Source organism: Arachis hypogaea, chromosome 9 (genome assembly GCF_003086295.3).
Source record: "Arachis hypogaea cultivar Tifrunner chromosome 9, arahy.Tifrunner.gnm2.J5K5, whole genome shotgun sequence".
NCBI lineage: Eukaryota > Viridiplantae > Streptophyta > Magnoliopsida > Fabales > Fabaceae > Arachis > Arachis hypogaea.
Genome location: NC_092044.1, coordinates 100,180,594 through 100,198,039, shown reverse-complemented (window position 1 = coordinate 100,198,039; position 17,446 = coordinate 100,180,594). Strand labels below are relative to the sequence as shown.

Below are 17,446 nucleotides of genomic sequence, written 5' to 3'. Positions count from 1 at the left end.
TGAGAATGACACGAATGATACGTTTGAAGAAAACTGTTATAACAAATAAGTTTGGTGAAAAAAAAATCCAACATAATGTTTAACTATTAGAGTTTGATTAACTCTTTTTAGGACTAAAACATTATTACTTTATTTCTCGAAGACTATTTTTTTGGTGTCCTCATTTGTGGAGAATAATATGCTAGAATACATATCTTAATGGCTATTGGCTAAAGTAGTGTTTTACCCAAAAATATATTTAACACCGTCTTATACTTAGTGCTCTATATAAATTACATCCAGAGTCAATAACAACAACCGCACATCCAAAACCTAAACATTACATAACTAATTAAGCTCCCTCTTCCACCACATATACATTCTGTAAGGGAAGTTGAGCGAAACATTATGGGATTTGTTTCTATTATGCAACTAAAATTAATTAGCTGCAACCCTTAATGTTTAAGGTTCCGAGTGATTCAACTTGATCCGAACAATGTAAAACCAAGGCAAATACATAAAAACAGAAACAATGCTAATTGCTAAACTGATGGTGCTTATGCTGCTTTGTAGATACATGAAAATTTTCACACTGAATTTCAATTTACTAAAAATATATAAAGAACAGGCTAAGCGAATCCCCCAACCTTAAGCTACAAAAATTAATGGAGATGAGTATCACATATTTAGTCACGCTTTTTTTGTTAGTATGAATGAGCATGTAACACTCCCTCCAAATTCCTTAAGGGTCCATTTTTCCTCCTTTGCTTAACAAAATATAGGAAGGTATGGTAGCACATCTTCACAGAACACAAGCAGTAGATACTCTTGGTGGTTGATAAACATGAATACTGGTCACACTACTCGTTGCCGTTTCCCAGAGTTTTGATCATCTTTATCAGCATTCTCATCACTACCGTGCATTATTTCGGAGGTGTCTTTGAAATCAAAAGTCCAACCAGCAAAATCGGCGTCTGAAAACAAAGTGGAAGGAGTTGATTTGTAGAATGCAAGAGGAACCTGCTTTACCCTCCGCGACATCTGCAATGAACAAAGTTGTCAGCTGAAGAAGGCAATGAATATGTACACATTTTGTTACTTCCTCGCTTATGGCATCATTGAAAAGAACAAGACGGAAGGTATTAATTACACCTCTGCTCCAATTATTGTTGCATATGAACCAGAACTAAAATCACCAACGTTAACCTCACTTGTTTTGGCCCTGACTGTCAAATCATTCTCAAGAGACAAAGCAAACCTGAATGCAGAAACAAAAGTATATAAGTTTATAGTAGCAAGTCAAAATTAATAAAGGAAGTAGTATAATAATGAAAAATAGAGTGAAGGGCAACATGTAAAACTACTAGTAAAGAGTTGAGATCAAAATACTTGCCGTGAAACAGGAGGACAGTAGTGCTGAAGAATAGTATCAACTTCCCAAAGAGAACTTCCTGCTCCAAAAGAGATAGCTTCATCAAATAAAACAATCCTAGAAGACTACAAGAAAAAACGGAGTAGCTCTGCCACCACAATATATTTGTCCATGTATATATGCATGCTTCCAGAATTTGTGTCCAAATTTAGAACAGTATGTGTATACCAAACTCAGAAAATATAGCTAATAGGATCATTATCCATGGACCAAATATAGAGATTGGACAATAAGATGAATGAAAAAGCAAGCTTACTCATAGCATTTGACTTCTTAGGGTTAGGTTCTCCGTAGTTGAAATGGTCAATGCCTAACTTTTGGCTGGCACTGACCTTTGCATCGTCCGAGTTTGCAGCAGTTGCTTCATCTGTTGCCTTATCCCCTTTTCCTTCATCAACTTGATCTTCCTGCTCATGCATAAGAAATTCAATGAAAGAATTACAAACTGCACCTGAATCAAAATGAGGCCAAAAGTCTATGATTTCAACATACTAACTTTGTTATCACTGCTCACTTCCCCCACCTCCCCTATTTTCATGTGGGATTTGGATTCTCTAAATTTTAAATTTCACTTTAGAGAGTAAAGTATGATCTATCACCATTTATTTCATAGGTGGAACCAATAGAAAGTATGAGAGAGAAAATATTCAATGGTGAGAGATCTTACTTTATTCTCTAAAGTAAAAATCTAAAATTTAGAGGATCCAAATTCTTTCATGTGATCTTTGATAACATCAATGATGATGGTGAAATTTTAAAAACAAGCTACTAAAGAAGTAGATATTAAAACAGAAGATATAGGAGATGGTATCTTTACCCGGTGCACCAAACAATTAATTGATGGATGTCTACGCAAAATATTGTGGATAAGAGCTGTAATGACCAATGCTCCTGAGGGAGGAATTGAAAGCAATAACCTACTCATTTTCTTAGCAAATGATGCAGCCAGGTAAGCTGGAAGAAGTGGTGACTTGAGGCAAGAATCCAGAAGCTGCAAAATGAAATTCAATGTTGTCACAACAGCAAGAATAGAATTTACATTTGATTCGGTTCAATACATATTCAGCAGGATATCTTTTTCAACAAGGCCTGCTTCATTTTTAGTAATTTGGTTTTGTGCATGAGATAAGCAGGGATACAATACTTTCCATAATATTCCATAATGAATACAGTATGTAAAATAAATAGTTCTTATCAGTCATAAACTCAGAAGGTATAATTTTCTCTCAATCCATTTAATTTTTATTCACCAAAGTTTGGGAAAAGGAAGTTATTTTACTTGATTCAGTTCCAATCAACTGGCATGGGAACTTGCTCAAATCACTACTATTCAATTCAATTTGGGAAGCACAAAAGAATATAACTTATATTTTATAATTTAACAGACCCCTAGTATGTCTTAGTGTTACTGAAAACATTACTGTTGTTTCAAAAGCCCCCCCCCCTTTTTTTCCTTTTCGCTCTCTTCTTCTCCCGATCCCATTTTTTCTTGTGAATGATAAAAGTATTTAACTAAGTTTCACCTGGAAAAATCTTGCTCGATGTTTCGCCATGAAGATAGATGGAACTAAGAGAACATAGAGTTTTTCGTAGAAATTTGGGTATTCCAATCCATACTGGGTCATGAGTATAAACAGGCTGCTAAGAGCCATCACACTGACAACGCCACCAATGTCATATGATCTTGTTAAGAAATCACTGCATACAACAAATAGAGTCAGATTTGATATGTAGTCATCAGAATAAAAAGTCAATTTTATATAGCATAGACATTTACCACAACATGACAGGATTTGAAAGATGTGGAATAACGACTTGGTGGAGATTAACAAGAACCTGCCAATGAAAAGACATGGCTCATTAAGTTAAAAAAAAGTATGGACTTCTTGTATCAATAAATTAATATATGGTGCAATGAAAACAAGAAAGTGAATTTTATTGATCTCATTCTTTTGTCAAAAGCCATAACCATGCAGATTACCTCCTTGTACACATCAAGTGGAAGTGGCAATCTGAGAAATGAAAGCCATGCTTGGGTAAATTTTAACTTCATTTTCTTAGCAATTTTGGCTGCAGAGAGTACCTACATTCAATACAAAGTAGACAATCATAATATTCTAAATAAACTTCACAAAGGAATAATTTCATTGATATGGCAAGAAGATATGTGATACTCAATAACTAAAAAAGTAAAAACAGGGAAAGTAGTTCTAAACTAAGCAATGAAAATATATTTGATCCTCAACAACAAAAACAGGGGAAGTACTTTTAAACTAAGCAATGAAAATGGAAAAATAGCTTACACTATTGTCATGCTTTCCAGGCTTCACCTGCTTATCATCTGCATTCACATCTCCACAAGGCTGCTTATGTTCATTTTCTACGGACAAAAATTATATTTATGAATTTCAATTATTATATAAATTTAATAGCATTTTACATAAAGGACTGCACAGTATTCTGTGTATCAAATGCAGTCCTAAAATGATCACAAAGTCATGATTGATAATATAACCATGGGGGTGAAAAAAAAAAGCTATAAGTAGACAACCTGATCTGCTCCACATTTCAAGATCAGATGTATTATCTGAGTTTTCAAAAGGAGCGACACGTGATATTGTGTAATAGATATTGTGGATGACACGCTCCGTACTGCAATACAATACATTCAAATTATCAAAAGAACTAACTTGCACTAAACAAATAGCAAATAGAATTTGGTAGACATGGTCACAGATAGCAAATACTTAGGGGAGGAAGAAAGATAACCACCACGTAAAGGCACAATTTATGACCAAAGGACATCATATCATAATTTAAACTAATTAAGTAAAAATCCAGTATGATAGTGTTCCTTAAAAGCATGGAAATGAAATGAACAGAAACTGTTTTTAGCAGTGGCAGTTATATAGGTCTTACTGACCTTGAACTCAACTGACTTGCATCTGCAACATCTGCATTTTCACTTTTATCCTCTAAACAAGGATGAGAGAATTGAGTTATCAAATGGAGAGCACAAGTAGATCAAAATTATTGTTTTTAAAAGAAGAAAAATTAACATGCAAATCTCTTGTCATGCAATTTTGCAAATGAATGGGAAGAAAAGCACCTGATTGATCTTTTCCCTCCAAAGTTGTTGCCAGCTTTTTCAGGCTAATGACTGTAAAATAACTGCACCAAGTAAAATGACAACTTCAGCAGAATAGCCAAATCTCACAATTCGCATGGGCCATGCACTCATCCCCAGAAGAACTGTTCCAGTGACTCAAGAACAATTAAAACAAGTGAATAGCTTTGAATCACAACAATAACTCATACCACACATCAATATACTTGAAATACTTCGCTGTTAGTAAATCCACCAAAAATTCAACCGAACTCTCAGAATGGACCTGATAGAATTAATCAAAAGATATATAAATAAAACTTCAAATTAGTCATGAAAGTACAAGCATAAATCAAAGTACTACGGCTTGGTTTGGTAAAGCTTTTCCAAGAGGTGCTTGTGCTTTCATTTTGCCCTAAGCGGGAGCTTTTCAAAGCTGACTTGTGCTTATAAAATTTTATTTATTTTCCCGCACATATTTCCCACTATTATATTGCCATTGAAATCCTCGTATATTTCTAACTTCTCATCCTAACCTTCACAAATTCTAACACAGTCTTCATATATTTTTTATTTTTCAACCTAATCTTCACAAATTTCAATACAAATACATCTCTATCACATACTAGGTATGAACTTCTATCTATTTATATTATTTTTTTGTGCGTTGTTTTTGTATTTTTTCATTAGATCTATGATGTTTGTTTATTTTTTATCTATTCTTTGAAATGTGAAGAGGTTGACTTGGTTTATGAAAACCAATCATAAAATTTTCCTTGCAAGAACATTAGTCAAAATTATAATAACAACATATATATATATATATATATAATCATAAGAGTAGTTTATTTGAGATATGTGTCCCATTTTTTGTGATCTGTAAAAGCTTTACCAAACTAAGCCTACATAATGCAACTATCAATTACGGACTAATTCGGCTCAAATAAAAAAATCAAAAGGACTAATTCATAAAACTACAATGTTATATCGATCCCAATGCTTACAAATCAAATTTGAGCTTTTGCTCATTAACTTACAATGCTATGGAGGAACCTATGGTATATAGCAGAATGGAACCTGCCGCCATTAGCAACCTTAACGAACTCCATTAGTGTGTCAAGCACGACCTCCTTGACAGCCTCCTGCTCCTCCTGCTGTTGCCGCGGCGAAACAAGAACCTCCAGGAGAGACTTGACGAGCTCATCGAACTTTGACCTTAGCCAGGCATTGTAGATGAAGTGTGACTGGTGCTCGGATCCTTTTGCGTCGGCGGCACGTGAGGAGGAGGAAGGGAGAGTGGGGAGGAGAGGGAGGAAGAAGGAGTGGAGAGAGAGAAGGGATTCAAGGAGATGGTGTGGTGGGGAAGAAGGGTTAACAAAATTGAGAAGAAGAGGAAGGTTGTTGATGTTTGAAGCTGAAGAGAGGAGATCATTGCCTAGGGTTTTTATCTCCGCGACGCCGTATCGACCCTTCTTGTTCTTCTTCGTTTTGTTTGGTGCCATGGTTGCTCACAATGGGAGCTCTCGCCTCTCGCGGCAGTTAAAGGTTTCTTAAGGACGAGAGGGATGAATCCGTGAATCAGTAACATAGGGTGTGCAAATTTTAACAAAGTTCATCACAATGATTAACAACAACAAAAAGCACTGAAGGAACACTCAGTAATATAGGCAGTGCAAATTTTAACAAAGCTCATCACAATGATTAACAACAACAAAAAGAACTGAAAGAACAGTGAATCAGTAACATAGGCAGTGCAAATTTAAAATTTAGAAGTTATCAATTTAAAATTTATCATCAAATACAATCAGTGAGCAAAGCCAATCAATCAAGCACTGACTGAGCATTCTGGTCTGATTCCGTGACTGGGAAGCAACAAATTCAGCAACAAATTCAAGTTACAGCAACAAATTTAACAAATCCTAGGCAAATTTATTGATTACCAATTCAGCAACATGCAGAAATACAGGGAGAAGGGAAATCTGGAAAAGAGAGAACACGAAACCAAAACATTAATCAATAATCACAAAACACTAAACCTTCACCCAGCAATTACAAACAAAGCCAGCAATTACAAACATTAGCACATTATAAAACATTCCAAAACACTAAACCTTCACCCAGCAAAACCAGCAACTACAAACAAAGCCATCAGTAAATTTGAACAAAAGATTAAGAGCCATCAGCCTACAGCATTCAACAATATTGCAACTAACAAATAAGGAGCCATCAGCAACTGGTAAACCAGTAAAACACTATCAGAGCCATCAGAGGAAGTATTATTGATTAAAACACTCAAACAGAGTAACAGAGTAAGTATTACTTACTAACAGAGCAATCAGAGTATAGTGAATACAAGACAGAGCAATCAGAACCATACATACAAATTTGCAAATTTGTAAAATTTCCACCATTAACCACCAGCAAATACAAGGGAATACCAAACTGGAAATCAAGACGGAAGACCGAAGAAGAATTGAAGAACCAAACTTCAATGCTCAAACCAAGACCGAAGAAGAATGGAACAAAAATGGAACAAAAATTGAAGAAGAAGACCGAAGATGAAGACGAGCCACTAACCTGGGTTCCGTGCCGAGAAGCCAGCGAAGATGAAGAGTACCTGCCGAGTTACTGGGTTAGGGTTCGACGACCTGGGAATGGCGGCGCTGACGACCTGGGAACGGCGGCGGCGCTGACGACCTGGGAACGGCGGCGACGATGGAGGGCTAGGGTTCCTTCGCTTCAGAGTTCTCCAATCTCCAGTACAGGGTGTATAGTGACAAATGATTATGAATGATTGGGGGAACTACAAATAAGTCTACAATATTTAAAAACACGACAGAAAAAAAAAATAGATATTAAAAATATTTAAAAAGAAATTGATTTTGATGCAATTTTTTTAAGCCTTATTTTAAAAAAAAATTATCCTTAACATATTACTATAAAAATTCAGATCGGATAAATTATTTGTTAAATACAAAAAAAAAATTTATCACTTATAAAAAGTATAATATTTATTAATTATTTTTGTCATCGTTTCAAATAATTTAAGAGCTTATTCAGTTATTTGTGGTGCGAATATTATAGGTTATAGGTTATTTTTATTAGTAGTAAACTTTTAGATGCCATTTTGTTTATCCCTTAAACATATTCTTTTACATTTATAAATATAGAATTTAATTTTCATACAAATAATATAAAAATAATTTACACATATTTTATTTTATATTATTATATCAGTAAAATAATTAGTTTAGGTTAATTACTTAAAAATTATCTAAACATATAAATCTAATCAGATAACTATATAAAATTATTTTACATTATTAATATATTGAAATTAAACAAAAAATATATTAATTTAATTTTATATTTTTATTAAGCATTGTTATAGTAGTCTTTTTATTTTTCTAAAATAAAAGACAATTAAATCTTCAATAGTTGTTGAGTATATATATGTTACTAAGCAAAATGAATTGACTTTGCTTTTTATTGGGGTGTGTTTGTTCCATATTTTAATTGGCAAACATAATTTTTTTTCTTACTTTGAAAATTACATTTTGACATAAAAATTGCAAAAACTAAAACTCTTCAATTATCCGGTAAAAAAAAATTAGAATTACCTTTCGAAAATTTTGAAATGAACCCAACCTTATTGTATTATAATAAATTTAGAAACTCAAATAAAAATAAGGAAAAGTCCAAGGGCCAACACTTTTTTAACAATCTGACCAGCACTTAGCCATAAAAAAAAAAATAAGTGATCTTCCAACATTGGATGTAATCTCATACTATTAAAAACACTATTGATGGTCAATTGATGGTTACAAAATACAAAATTTACTTCCCTAGCACTCCTCTAAAAATAAAACGTTAATATACAAATTCATAACAAGCTTACTTTAGATTTCCCAATTTCCATAAGAAATGTTACAGAAACTTAAGTAAGATTAACTAAAATAAATATCAAATGTAGGAAAAACATGGAAATGTAAAGTACCTCCTATGGAAGTTAAAAGCTTTCTTTTACGTATTCTATGAGGACTATGCTACGTGTACATTAAAATTAGCCATCAAAGTCAGCCACCAGTATAAAATACTTATCGGAAGACAAATACATGATGAAAATAAATTAGTGGCAGATTTTGGTGTACAAATAGCATTTTTGATTCTGTAAATAGATCAATGAGAGAGAACGAAACTTGTAACATACATGCAGATCACAGTCATCGTTCTCACAAGGCATCGCGAGAAGCAATTCGGCAAGTTATTGCATCTGCAAGTGATGAAACTCCGAGTTCGGGAGCATATATCTTGTAATGCTGAAAAAGAAAGAATTAGAATATCATATAGTCTGAACAAAACAATACGAAGTCATTCAAAATTAGAATCAGTGCCCTTCCAAACCTTTTGCATCCGGGATTGGTTTGCTCTCCTTTCCAGCTCCTCCAGTTCAATCTCTTTTCCATTAATGAGCTTCTCAATGGCTTTTATCTATTGACGACAGAGATGAACTAAAGTTACATACTTAAAAGAAAAAAAAAGGTGTCTTAGAATTGTCCGACCTCATTAGGAGTAGCATCAAATCTAGCAGCAAGGATGTATGTCGTGTTATCTGAGATACCACATCTTTTCAAAGATTCACTAATCTATCAACGATACAAGGAGAAGTTAGCCTACTTAATTGGAAAATGAACCAGAATCAGTCAAATACAAATGCATACTTACATGCTTGGACCCTGAGTAATTGTAAATAAGCTCTGAGTGAAGAGTGCGTGTGGTCAAAGAATCCCGTGACTTAGCTACAAGTGTCTTGTGTGCAGCAGCTAGAAGAGGAACAACATCTGGAATCTGGTTCAGTTGATAACAATTGAAACATTAGAATGATGAAAAATAGTCATCATTAAAATTTGAAAATGGTTTAAGCACTAGAGTCATGGATATAAATGGTGCTGCGTATGACATAAAGCACAAATATAAGAAACAATACAAGTAAAGCATTGAGGAATGCAACTTCTCGCTCCAATGTCCCAGCTTGCATACTTTCCAAGAGCTCCCTATGAGAAAACAAGAATACCATCACATAATTTATCGAAGGGCAGGGAAGCAGGATCCCAATCTTAAGAATCAATTTCAAATAGCAAACATTTTACAATGTGTTCCATATATTTACTTTTAGTCTTCTACAGACTCATTGTATGATATAAATAGGAAAGAATTTGCAGGTACCATTCTAAAACAGTTAGAAAGGAGCAACTAGTTTATAAATCACCATTTCTAACCGCTGCAACACTAGTCTCACTAAACACTTTTATTATCAAAAGAAAAAGTGGAAAACTGAACTCTAACTACCATGAATTATAACTTCCAGTTAAAGTGATCCCTTAGGCTGCGTCTGAATACTGTCTGTGACACAAACAAAGAGCCACTAGATAAAAAAACTCGACAGACACACAATTTTTGTCTCCAACTCGCCGTTGCGTATTTTAGTCTCAAAGGAAAATCCAAACACAACCTTATGATATATATATATATATATATATATATATATATATATATATTTGGTGAGTACCTTATGATATGTTTGGTTTGGTTTGTTTTCATTTGAAGTTGATAAGTTGTCATTATTAATTACGAAATTGCTACATTGTACTAATTACTTTCCTTCTTGTTTCCAAAATGTGAAATGAATTCTAAGAAAACTGAAAGAAAGTACTCGTAGATAACAGTACCAACCTTATACATATAATGATGTAGTATGAGAAATCAAACCGAAAATAACTAACTACCTAAGAGCTAACAAATTCTGTTTCTTGTGTGCTAAGTTACATCACTCTTCCTTATACAAAAGGAAAACAAGATATCATTTTTGTAATGATCAAAGAAAAAATATCACTACAAAATCAAGACCCAAAAAATAAAAATAAAGCCCCTTATGATCTGTTCTATCATAGCTACTTTGATGTTTACTGGATCCATCAATTACCTCCAATAACCATTTAACCTAATGAAATGATAAAGGAACAAAATGATATTTATAGACTACAACGCCTTCCTGATAGTTGGGATGACGAAAAGTCTCAATAACTTGAAGAAATACAAATGTCAAACAAGTCAAAACTGCAATAATATCTTTCTTTCACTAACAACTAACAAGTAAATTTCCAATAACAGGTTGCTAATATTCCATAATTTATGATTTTTTAAGAATAATGAGAGAGAACGAGAGAAAGGGACTAACTTGGAATTGGTGACATCGGTGTAGAGTGCAAGAGAAAGTGTGGCTCCATTTATATTAAACACCTTCATAGCCTCTGCTTTGAATCTGCAAAGAAATTGGAATGAGAGAGCAATGAAGGCCACAAGAAGTTACAATAATTAAGCTTCAGCTGTAGAACTGGCAAGTAAGATTCTCAAAGCTCAAAATCCAAAAATTCTGAACCAATATAAAATAATGAAGAAAGTGTAACAAATACCTCCTTCCAGTGAGGGTGACTCCAGCGGTGACGGTGGCGTGACTCTTGCGGCTGCCATACCCGATGCTGCAAACGATAAGAGTGAGGTTTTGTTGAGGTTCTTTTAGATTGAGAACAAGTAACCATAGTTGTCAGAACCGAACCGGTGAATAGTAATCAAACCAAACAAACTACTGAGTCACTAGATCTTTAGTTCAATCGATGGGTCACTAGTTGAACCGTTGGTCCGGTCCCACATAAATAAAAATATAAAATAGCTTAAGTGCAATCACATATCATCTAATCACACTATCACATAACCACAAAGTCACAACCTATTATCTAATCAAACTATCACAAGCTATTAGCTAAGTGCACAACACCAATAGTTCAATGATTCCTTAGTCACAACACTAGCATCAAAACAGATTAATATACAATAACTAACAAAATTCCAATTAACAACAATTACAAAGTCAGTAACTCAAATTGACAAATACACACTACTAATCATAGTTATCAGAACCAAACCGGTAATTAACCTGGTCATACGACTGGGTCACCGGGTCATTAGTTCAACCGGTAGGTCACTAATTTACCTCCTTGACCTGGTCATAATTAAATAAAAATGTAAAATTATAAAAATAAAATTAAAATCTAAAGTTAAAACTTAAAATGCATGTCTTCACAAATATATTAATAACAATCAATTATCAATTTGTAGACATAACTAATGATGCAAAAAGTAATAATAAACTAGTTACTAGTACAAAATACTTTCTCAATTTAAATGAACAAGTGATAGAACAAAAAATAACACAATCAGTAAATCAAATTCAAGGGGTGATCTCAAAGTCGGCATCTATATCTTCATAGGATAAAGTTGAAGCTTGACCAACATTTCCTTCATTTTGGTTTGCATATATATCTACATTTGTGTATTTTTCACAAATCAATACCAAGAATAATTCATAATAGCAACTGAGTTGTGATGACTGACATTTTTTAAATTCTAGCAAGAAAAAAAAAACAGAGCCTGGGAACAAAAATTTAACTGAACAATTTTATTCAACTATGATCATTTTCAGCAATGAAAGATTTAGCTCAAAAGATTACAGATTTACAGAAACAAAAAATTTAGCTAAGTGATTATTTCAGCAATACAACAACAGATTCAAGCTTCAGTGATGATAATCGGTAACAAATTCAACTCTGATGAATTTCAGCAACGAAAAAATTAGTTCAGTGATACTTTCAGCAACAAATTCAACTTTTAGCAACAAAATCAAGGTGCACTGATGAATTACAGCAACAAAATTGAATTAAGCAAGAAAGAACGGGCGAATTTGTTGGAACTCACCAAATCGGGGACAGCTGCTGACGGCGAGGCTCGAAGCAAGAAGACGACAACCAGCCCGGGACGTGCTGCTTCTGCCGCCGGAGACGACGAGCGCAGGGAAGGCGCGCGCTGACTGCGAGACGGTGACGAGACAGAGCGACAACAAGCTTGAGTGCGAGACCGGAGGCAGTGAGAGAGCTGGAGTGCGAGAGCGACAGTGAGAGAGATGAGAGAGCTTGAGCTTAGCGAGAGAGTGACGAGACTGAGACACTGAGGGGTGCCCTGGTGGGTGCGAGAGGAAGAGGAAGGAGTTCCCTGAGCATATTAGGATTTTGGCATCAAATTAAGCATGCATGAGTCATGACCCTTTCCAGTTTTGCTTTAACACGAATGGACGCGAAGCGGTTTTTTGCGGGTCTGATGCTTAAGCGGTTCGGAGGGTGGTTTGGCCTGGTCAGGTAACGGAGAGATTTCGAATCGATCCGAATATGATAATTATGCTACTAAGTACTAAAACAATTCTATTCAAATAAAACAGCAACCATTAACATCAATTTATCTATTCTAAACCTATATTAAAACAACAACAATCTGTTAGTAGAAATAATTATTTTTAGAAGATTAAGCTGATTCGAAATGCTGGTGAAGAATTAGGAAAGAAGTAGAAGCTGAAAAGATGTACGTGCAAATATTAAGTGAAAGTTATTTGACACAGATTTGATTTAGACACTTTGACAAATCGAACAATTACTCGAATGAAGAATCGAATAGTTTTTCAAATGGAGAATCGGCAGTTACACGAGTAGGGAAATTGAAGGCTTTCTCTAAGTTAGGAATTTAATGGTAACGCTCATGGGTAAAAGAGCGGGACGGTTACCTAGGAATTTGCGTACAAGGTAGCATCGTGTAATTAATGGTTGGTTATGAAAGTAGGTTATAAATATTAGTAAGTTTTAGGAAATAAGGGTTGTAACTTCTTTTCAGAAATACACTCAAGCACACTCATATCCTAGTGAATTCCTGAGTCTGCATTCGAGTTCGATTTCTGTAAGGTTCCTTCCATTGTCTTTATATTTCATTTATAATTCTTGCAAAACTATATCTTTCAAACAAATTTATCTTTCAAGCATTGTTTAATTTCCATGTCCAATTTACACTTCAGTACCTTTAATTTCCATGCCTAAAGTCCTTTGATCCAATCGAAGGCATCTTTATCACTTTCTTTAAATTTCAAAGCAAATCTTTTCGATTTCAATCAATTTTACTTTTCAAATCCTTTATTTTACACATCTTTTATCCTTTTTGCACTTTTTGAACTTATTTCCTGTCTTAATACTCGTCTAATCCGAGAACCTTTGATGCACTTATAGAAAACTGGTACCTGTAAAAGAGGAGTTGGTTTCGCTCCCAGACCATTAGAATCGAACCACCATCGATTTGTTAAAAATCGACAAAACAAATTGGCACGCCCGGTGGGACAGTTTTAAACTAAAGTGTGTCAAAAGATTTTTTATGTCATTTGGTGTATGCAATTGAGAAGTGGAAGGATTATTCACATGACTGATGAAGTGTCAAATGTGAACGGTGGTTCGTCCACTAATGACAGCATACTAGTAACTGTGCAATCTTCGAACGTTACTTCACATTCGGAAGGTTTGGTTGCAAGTGAAAGTACGGTGGTTACTAGCGTTCAAACTGGAAATGTTAGACATAATATTTGTCCACGTGGTAACTTACCACCAGTCCAGCCCCCAGTAACCACTTGTTGGCCTAATACCAATGAGGTGCACCGTGTGATTGAAATACCAGGATACGATGGAAGCCTTCAAGCCATGGAAAGAAGATTGATCTTTTTGTCAATAGTCGTATCACTTAAGCCTAATGAACCATTTAGGGAATGATCACGATGTATTACTGGAGAACTTAAGATGCGTACTAATGCAACACCATGAGGTTGTGGTAGACGCCCTAAGCAAGAAGTTTCTAAGAGATTCTTGGACGATAATCCCAAAGGAGAAAATGTTAGATGAATTAAAGTTCTAAGTTGGAAGAGTGAGAGTATGGTTGGAAGTGTCGGTCTAAATCCATTGCTAGTTTACAACGTGGCATCGATGAAGTACGAGACGTGTAACGAGACAATAAGAAGCTGCTAAAGATGTCGAAGTCTGATAAACAAAAGGGAACTAAGAAGAAATTTATATGTCCAATACCGAAATAAAGATCGTAGACTCAAGGACTGAGGGAGCGCAAAAATGGTGATAAGGAACTACTAAGAGTATTGAAGCCGGTTGAATCAAGAAGATGCCAAGAGAGGGTTATGTGTCAAAATCGAAAGTTGAAATGAGAAACTGTTTTCGAATCTTACAAGAGAGGATTTTCAAAGGTACCTTGAGATTTCTAAAACGTATCGTGAATCCGAGAAGATATTTTGAGCAGCTAGAAGTGAAGAACGAAGTGACAATCTATGTGATTACATGTTTGACGCATGAGAAAGAAAAAAGAGACCACTAGAAGCCATGCAACATGCTACAACCATCGAAAGTTCTACATTAAAGGTAAAATAGAATAGCCATCAATTTCATAGTAGGTTGCCCAAGTCTAGGACAAAAGGTGATATTGTTAGGAAATCGTGGACCAAGTGACCAAGTCCATTTTGCCCATCAGAGCAAACTACTTAGTAGGGATTTCAATGAGACAATACATCAAGGAGAAGGTGAGACTTTACAATACACTCAACACCTCTAAATTAATAAAAAATTGGAATGTTAAACATCTTAGTTCCTGAATTTGATAGTCGAGACAACGAAAAAAAAGTTACGCAAATTTGAGTTAAGATTCTCATTATGAAAGACGACCAAAGAGTTAGGCAGATCTAAGAAGAAGACTCCACGGAAGGAAGAGGATACCTATTCTTGAAGATTACTTTAACGAACTAGAATCGGATGAGAAATAAAAAACAAGGAAGTTAAAACTCACTAAGTTAGCCCATTTCAATTTTTGGAGAGTATTGATGGTCAGAGGTGTGCCAAATAGTTTTCTGCCGTAACTTTTGTAACTTCTGAAACACGCTTCTAAAACAAATTCATGGCTTACAACCTAAGCCATTCTAAATGAAAGGAGGTGGATGTTTCGAGTAACAGGATCAGCTTCAAGAAACTCTAAATATGCCAAAGGACTACCCACACCTCTTCTCAGATAACTGAGTCTGAATTTTGAGGGCAAAATTCCTAATTAGGTGGGTAGGATGTAAACCCCGCTAAAATCAGTAAATAATTAGTCAATAAATCAAATTTTAACTAGGAAAATTAAAAATTTAAATCTAATATCAAAATAGGATAGAGCTCTTTAAAACGAGAATTTTGACACCCATTTCAAAAAATTTGGTCTAAAATTAGGCCGAACCGGTCGAACCAAACCCAAACCGAGCCCGTGGACCCAACCAGACCCATCATTAAAATGAGCTGAAGCTCATTCTTCCCAGTTCTGCATGCAAGAACACGATGGAGGCAAGCAAACAGGGGGGAGAACAAGTAACAAATCCTAACCCTCATTCAAATTTGATTTCTCAATAACTTTTGATCTGGAGCTCCGATTGACGAACCGTTTGCAACTACGCGTTCTCCGCGACGAGCTCTACAAAACTTATGGAACAATTTAGTTGGTAACTCACTATTTCTTTCTCAAACAGCTTCCTCCAATTTCGAAAATTCATGAATTATGTTGAAAATTGTTCAATTTTGGTATTCTAGGTTCGATTTAGCTTGCGGAGCTTATTGGGTTTGAGTTGCTACGTGTGTGGGTGTAGTAAGGATCACCTAAACCCTAATCCAATTTTGATTTCATTATGTAAAATCTGAAATTGGAATATCTATGTGAATTAAGTTTATATATAAGCATTGGATTTGAAAAGCAAGCATTTGGAAGCTTGGTGGTGATTGAAGCTGAGATTTTGGTTGGTTTCTCAAAGCTTGAGGGGCTGGGTTGTAGCTAGTGTGGCTGCCTTGGACTAAATAAAGTGATCGGCCAAGGTATAGTTTAAGTTTCAGGCGTTTAATATATAAGGTTTTGTGAAAACTCAGGCTAGAAAACCATAGGTTAAGTTGAAATGGTTAAATGTATTAAATGATAAGCTTTGTGATGATGTTGGATAAATTAATGATTAAGCTTGTGTTGGAATTTATGAGCATGAGTTGTTGGTGTTGTTGAATATGTGTTCTTCGAATTATTAATGATGGGTTGATGATGATGTTGATATATGTTAATGGAATTTGGTGGTTATGGCTTGTTGAATTACTTGAAGGTGATTTATGAGTGGCTATTAATGAATGGAGGAAATAGGTTAATGAATTTTAAAATGGATGCTTATGGTTGGAAAGGGTGGATTTTTGAATAATGTATGAGGTTTATGAATTGGTGTGGGTATCAATGTGTTAGCAGATAATATTAGAGAAATAGGGCTGGATATGTTATGAATGTGCAGGTTTTATGGGTAAGGAATATGAATTTGGTGAAAATGAGGTTTAGGTGTAATTTGGTAAAAAGTGGTTTTTGATGAAATTTGGTAGTCCATAACTTGCTCCTCAAATTTTGGATGGAAATGTGGTTTGTTTCAACTAAAAGATGGTTTTACAAACTTTTGAATAATATAAATTTTGTGAAAAACGAAATTTTGTAGCGAAAGTTATGGACGATGAAAGTTTGGTGTAAAAAGTGTGTTATGCAGGTGATAAACTTCTGGTTTTGCAGCTTTCTGAGCAATTTGTATTTTTTTGGAAAAACGTACATCCACGCGTACGTGTGTCATAGAAATTTTAAACTGCACAGGCGCGAGTAGCCCATGTGTGCGCGTGAGGAGCCAACATACATGACCACGCGTACACATGACCTACGCGTACGCGTGACATGCTGTTCTCACCTACGCATACGCATGGTAAGGGAATGCACGGGCGTGCTACATTTTCACACTACCACGCGCACGCGTGGCCCCGACTTGCTGCAAAACTGGATTTTTGGTGTTTAAACTAGATTTTCACTTTTTAACCTCCATTTTTCTTCCTTCTAGACTTAAGGTATAGTACTAAGTCCAATAGCTAGTTGAAGCTAAGAAAATAAGGTAACTTGGGAATGAAGAAAAGGGA

At 34.9% G+C, this 17,446-nt stretch overlaps 2 protein-coding genes across 5 annotated transcripts; both read right to left on the bottom strand.

The window, feature by feature from the left end:
* Nucleotides 1-518: 518 nt before the first annotated feature.
* LOC112711313 (protein NUCLEOLAR COMPLEX ASSOCIATED 4) lies at nucleotides 519-7,457 on the bottom strand. Of its 2 annotated transcripts, XM_025763940.3 has the most exons (16): nucleotides 7,095-7,315; nucleotides 6,458-6,496; nucleotides 5,555-6,066; nucleotides 4,730-4,803; nucleotides 4,521-4,582; nucleotides 4,335-4,386; nucleotides 3,963-4,063; nucleotides 3,715-3,791; nucleotides 3,393-3,494; nucleotides 3,189-3,247; nucleotides 2,935-3,109; nucleotides 2,229-2,402; nucleotides 1,668-1,818; nucleotides 1,373-1,430; nucleotides 1,132-1,237; nucleotides 519-1,020 (listed from the first exon to the last, which is right to left on the bottom strand). In XM_025763940.3, exons 3-16 carry the CDS (start codon nucleotides 6,017-6,019, stop codon nucleotides 835-837), a joined length of 1,842 nt encoding a protein of 613 aa, XP_025619725.1. In that variant the 5' UTR covers nucleotides 6,020-6,066; nucleotides 6,458-6,496; nucleotides 7,095-7,315; the 3' UTR covers nucleotides 519-834. The 2 variants fall into 2 exon arrangements, with proteins under 2 accessions (XP_025619725.1, XP_025619724.1); XM_025763939.3 differs by lacking the exon at nucleotides 6,458-6,496 and having other exon boundaries at nucleotides 7,095-7,457.
* Nucleotides 7,458-8,288: 831 nt separating this feature from the next.
* LOC112711311 (uncharacterized) lies at nucleotides 8,289-12,782 on the bottom strand. 3 transcript variants are annotated; one of them, XM_025763936.3, is made up of 9 exons: nucleotides 12,330-12,663; nucleotides 11,512-11,577; nucleotides 10,991-11,056; nucleotides 10,756-10,839; nucleotides 9,505-9,571; nucleotides 9,243-9,365; nucleotides 9,080-9,163; nucleotides 8,922-9,008; nucleotides 8,289-8,836 (listed from the first exon to the last, which is right to left on the bottom strand). In XM_025763936.3, exons 2-9 carry the CDS (start codon nucleotides 11,517-11,519, stop codon nucleotides 8,750-8,752), a joined length of 606 nt encoding a protein of 201 aa, XP_025619721.1. In that variant the 5' UTR covers nucleotides 11,520-11,577; nucleotides 12,330-12,663; the 3' UTR covers nucleotides 8,289-8,749. The 3 variants fall into 3 exon arrangements, with proteins under 3 accessions (XP_025619721.1, XP_025619723.1, XP_025619722.1); XM_025763938.3 differs by lacking the exon at nucleotides 11,512-11,577 and having other exon boundaries at nucleotides 12,330-12,782; XM_025763937.3 differs by lacking the exon at nucleotides 9,080-9,163 and having other exon boundaries at nucleotides 12,330-12,706.
* Between the last annotated feature and the right edge of the window lie 4,664 nt (nucleotides 12,783-17,446).

Coding starts and splice junctions, on each gene's coding strand:
- LOC112711313 (XM_025763939.3), bottom strand. CDS start 6,019: ATGGCACCAAACAAAACGAAGAAGAACAAGAAGGGTCGATACGGCGTC. Junction 4,804..5,554: donor ATAGGTTCCTCCATAGCATT/GTAAGTTAATGA, acceptor TAATTCTATCAG/GTCCATTCTGAGAGTTCGGT. Junction 3,495..3,714: donor CTGGAAAGCATGACAATAGT/GTAAGCTATTTT, acceptor TATTGAATGTAG/GTACTCTCTGCAGCCAAAAT.
- LOC112711311 (XM_025763936.3), bottom strand. Junction 9,572..10,755: donor ACCGATGTCACCAATTCCAA/GTTAGTCCCTTT, acceptor GTTTTCTCATAG/GGAGCTCTTGGAAAGTATGC. Junction 8,837..8,921: donor ACCAATCCCGGATGCAAAAG/GTTTGGAAGGGC, acceptor TTTCTTTTTCAG/CATTACAAGATATATGCTCC.